This window comes from Austrofundulus limnaeus, unplaced genomic scaffold (assembly GCF_001266775.1).
Source record: "Austrofundulus limnaeus strain Quisiro unplaced genomic scaffold, Austrofundulus_limnaeus-1.0 Scaffold39, whole genome shotgun sequence".
Lineage (NCBI taxonomy): Eukaryota > Metazoa > Chordata > Actinopteri > Cyprinodontiformes > Rivulidae > Austrofundulus > Austrofundulus limnaeus.
The window spans coordinates 721,420-723,202 of NW_013952441.1; the positions used below are offsets into that span (position 1 = coordinate 721,420).

At 36.4% G+C, this 1,783-nt stretch overlaps 1 protein-coding gene across 1 annotated transcript in view; it reads right to left on the reverse strand.

Annotated features, from left to right (window-relative positions):
• Positions 1-1,783, reverse strand: part of si:zfos-911d5.4 (uncharacterized) — a gene marked incomplete in the record, with an annotated part of 20,280 nt that overhangs the window by 14,208 nt on the left and 4,289 nt on the right. The window contains 1 exon segment of the mRNA XM_014007024.1: positions 1,157-1,305. Within this exon segment, the coding sequence (XP_013862478.1) occupies positions 1,157-1,305 (149 nt within the window).

Below are 1,783 nucleotides of genomic sequence, written 5' to 3' on the forward strand. Positions count from 1 at the left end.
AAAAAATCGCAGTATATCGCCTTGCTTATAGTATCGCAATATATCGGGATATATCGTATCGTGACCCCTCTGTCATGATATGTATCGTATCGCCAAATTCTTTCCAATACACAGTCCTAGTTTCAAGTATAATTCTCAAACTTGTCCAAGTGGTCTGAAAAGTTTGATTTCAAAGAAAYGTTGTGTACAGCATAATCTTACTGACTAGCCACATTTAAATGGACATAAGTAATCGAGCTAAACAGTCAAATAGGATAAAATGTGTCATGTAAACGCAGCAATCTGAGTATTATGGAAGTAGAACCTCTTCTTCTGTTTTTTTTCCTTTTTTAGGGAATGTTTACAACTCTGCACATCAGCTCATCATGACTGGCTTAATTAATTTTGTGCCCATACAAACGATACATTCAGATTATATAATTTTAATCCGATCAAAGAGTTGTGTGCATGTAAACATGGCTCTAATAGATAACCCAGAGTTTCGTGCAAGAAAAAATATGAATGAATTATTATTCATTGTGCGCACAGGCTTGAAAGCATGAGAAGTGACAACTTTTTATTTCCAGGTACAAGTTGGGGTCTTTGGAGGAAAAACAAAAAAGGTTGGCCACCACTAAACTAAAAGACGAGAGAACCAATTATATAAAAGAACTGATGTAACAGCAAATCAGCCCAAAGGATTGAGCTATATCTGCTTGGTGCAGGTCAGTAAAATGAAGAGCATCGATTCAGTTCAAGAATAAGTGCGGCTATGGTGCAGGTTGTGTTTAACACGCTCTTCTATCAAGCTTTCCATCAAACTGGAGCATCTATAGAAATGGAAATGAAAGACCCCTAACAGACACGTCACATAAGGTCACAGCTGTGTTTAGGCACCTGCCTGCTTTCACCCCCTGCCCCCCAACCCCCTCAGCCTGTGAACATAATTAGAAGAGTAAGCACTTGTGAGGTTTAGGAAACTCTGCTGCCGTGTTTGAAATTTCCATATAAATTGTTACGGTGACTCAGAGTCTCTTAACCCCGCTACAGTTTGTTTGAAAACAGTGAATTGGATAATTGACTAGACCTTGGGATTGAGTGTGCTAGACGGTTTAATTTATTTACATTTTCCCCCCTTCTTTCTTCTTTAACATTGTGGCTAAATGAGTCTGTTTACCGTGATCGCTGTAATGGGATTGTCCATCTGCTCGATGCAGGTACTGGTAAAGTTCTGGTCCTCTTTGGTCACTCGTACGTGCCAGTTCTTGTTGTGAGCCGACACCGTTCCTCTCCAGGGTTTTACATCCATGCAGAAAATCCCTTGGCCTTGACAAATAAATAAATAACAAACATAAGGAAAACATGCAGACGCTTATGCAACTCGAGTTATACCACAGGTTTTATATTAATTAATTCTAAAGGCATCATGCAACAAAATAAAGTGCTGTGAAGTCACACAGGTAGGTTGCAACTTAAATATTTAGCTAGCCATCTAAATATTTAACTTAAACGTTTAGCTATCTACCTAAATATTTAGGTTGCAACTTCAATATTTAGCTAGCAAGTTAAACATTTAGCTATCTACCTAAATATTTAGGTTGCAACTTAAATATTTAGCTAGCAATTTAAATATTTAGCTAACAACCTAAATATTTAACTTAAATATTTAGCTTGCAATCTAAATATTTAACTTGCAACCTAAATATTTAGCTAGCTACCTAAATATTTAACTTCTTAGCTAAATATTTAACTTGCTAGCTAAATATTTAAGTTGCAAGCTAAATATTTAAGTTGCAAGCTAAAT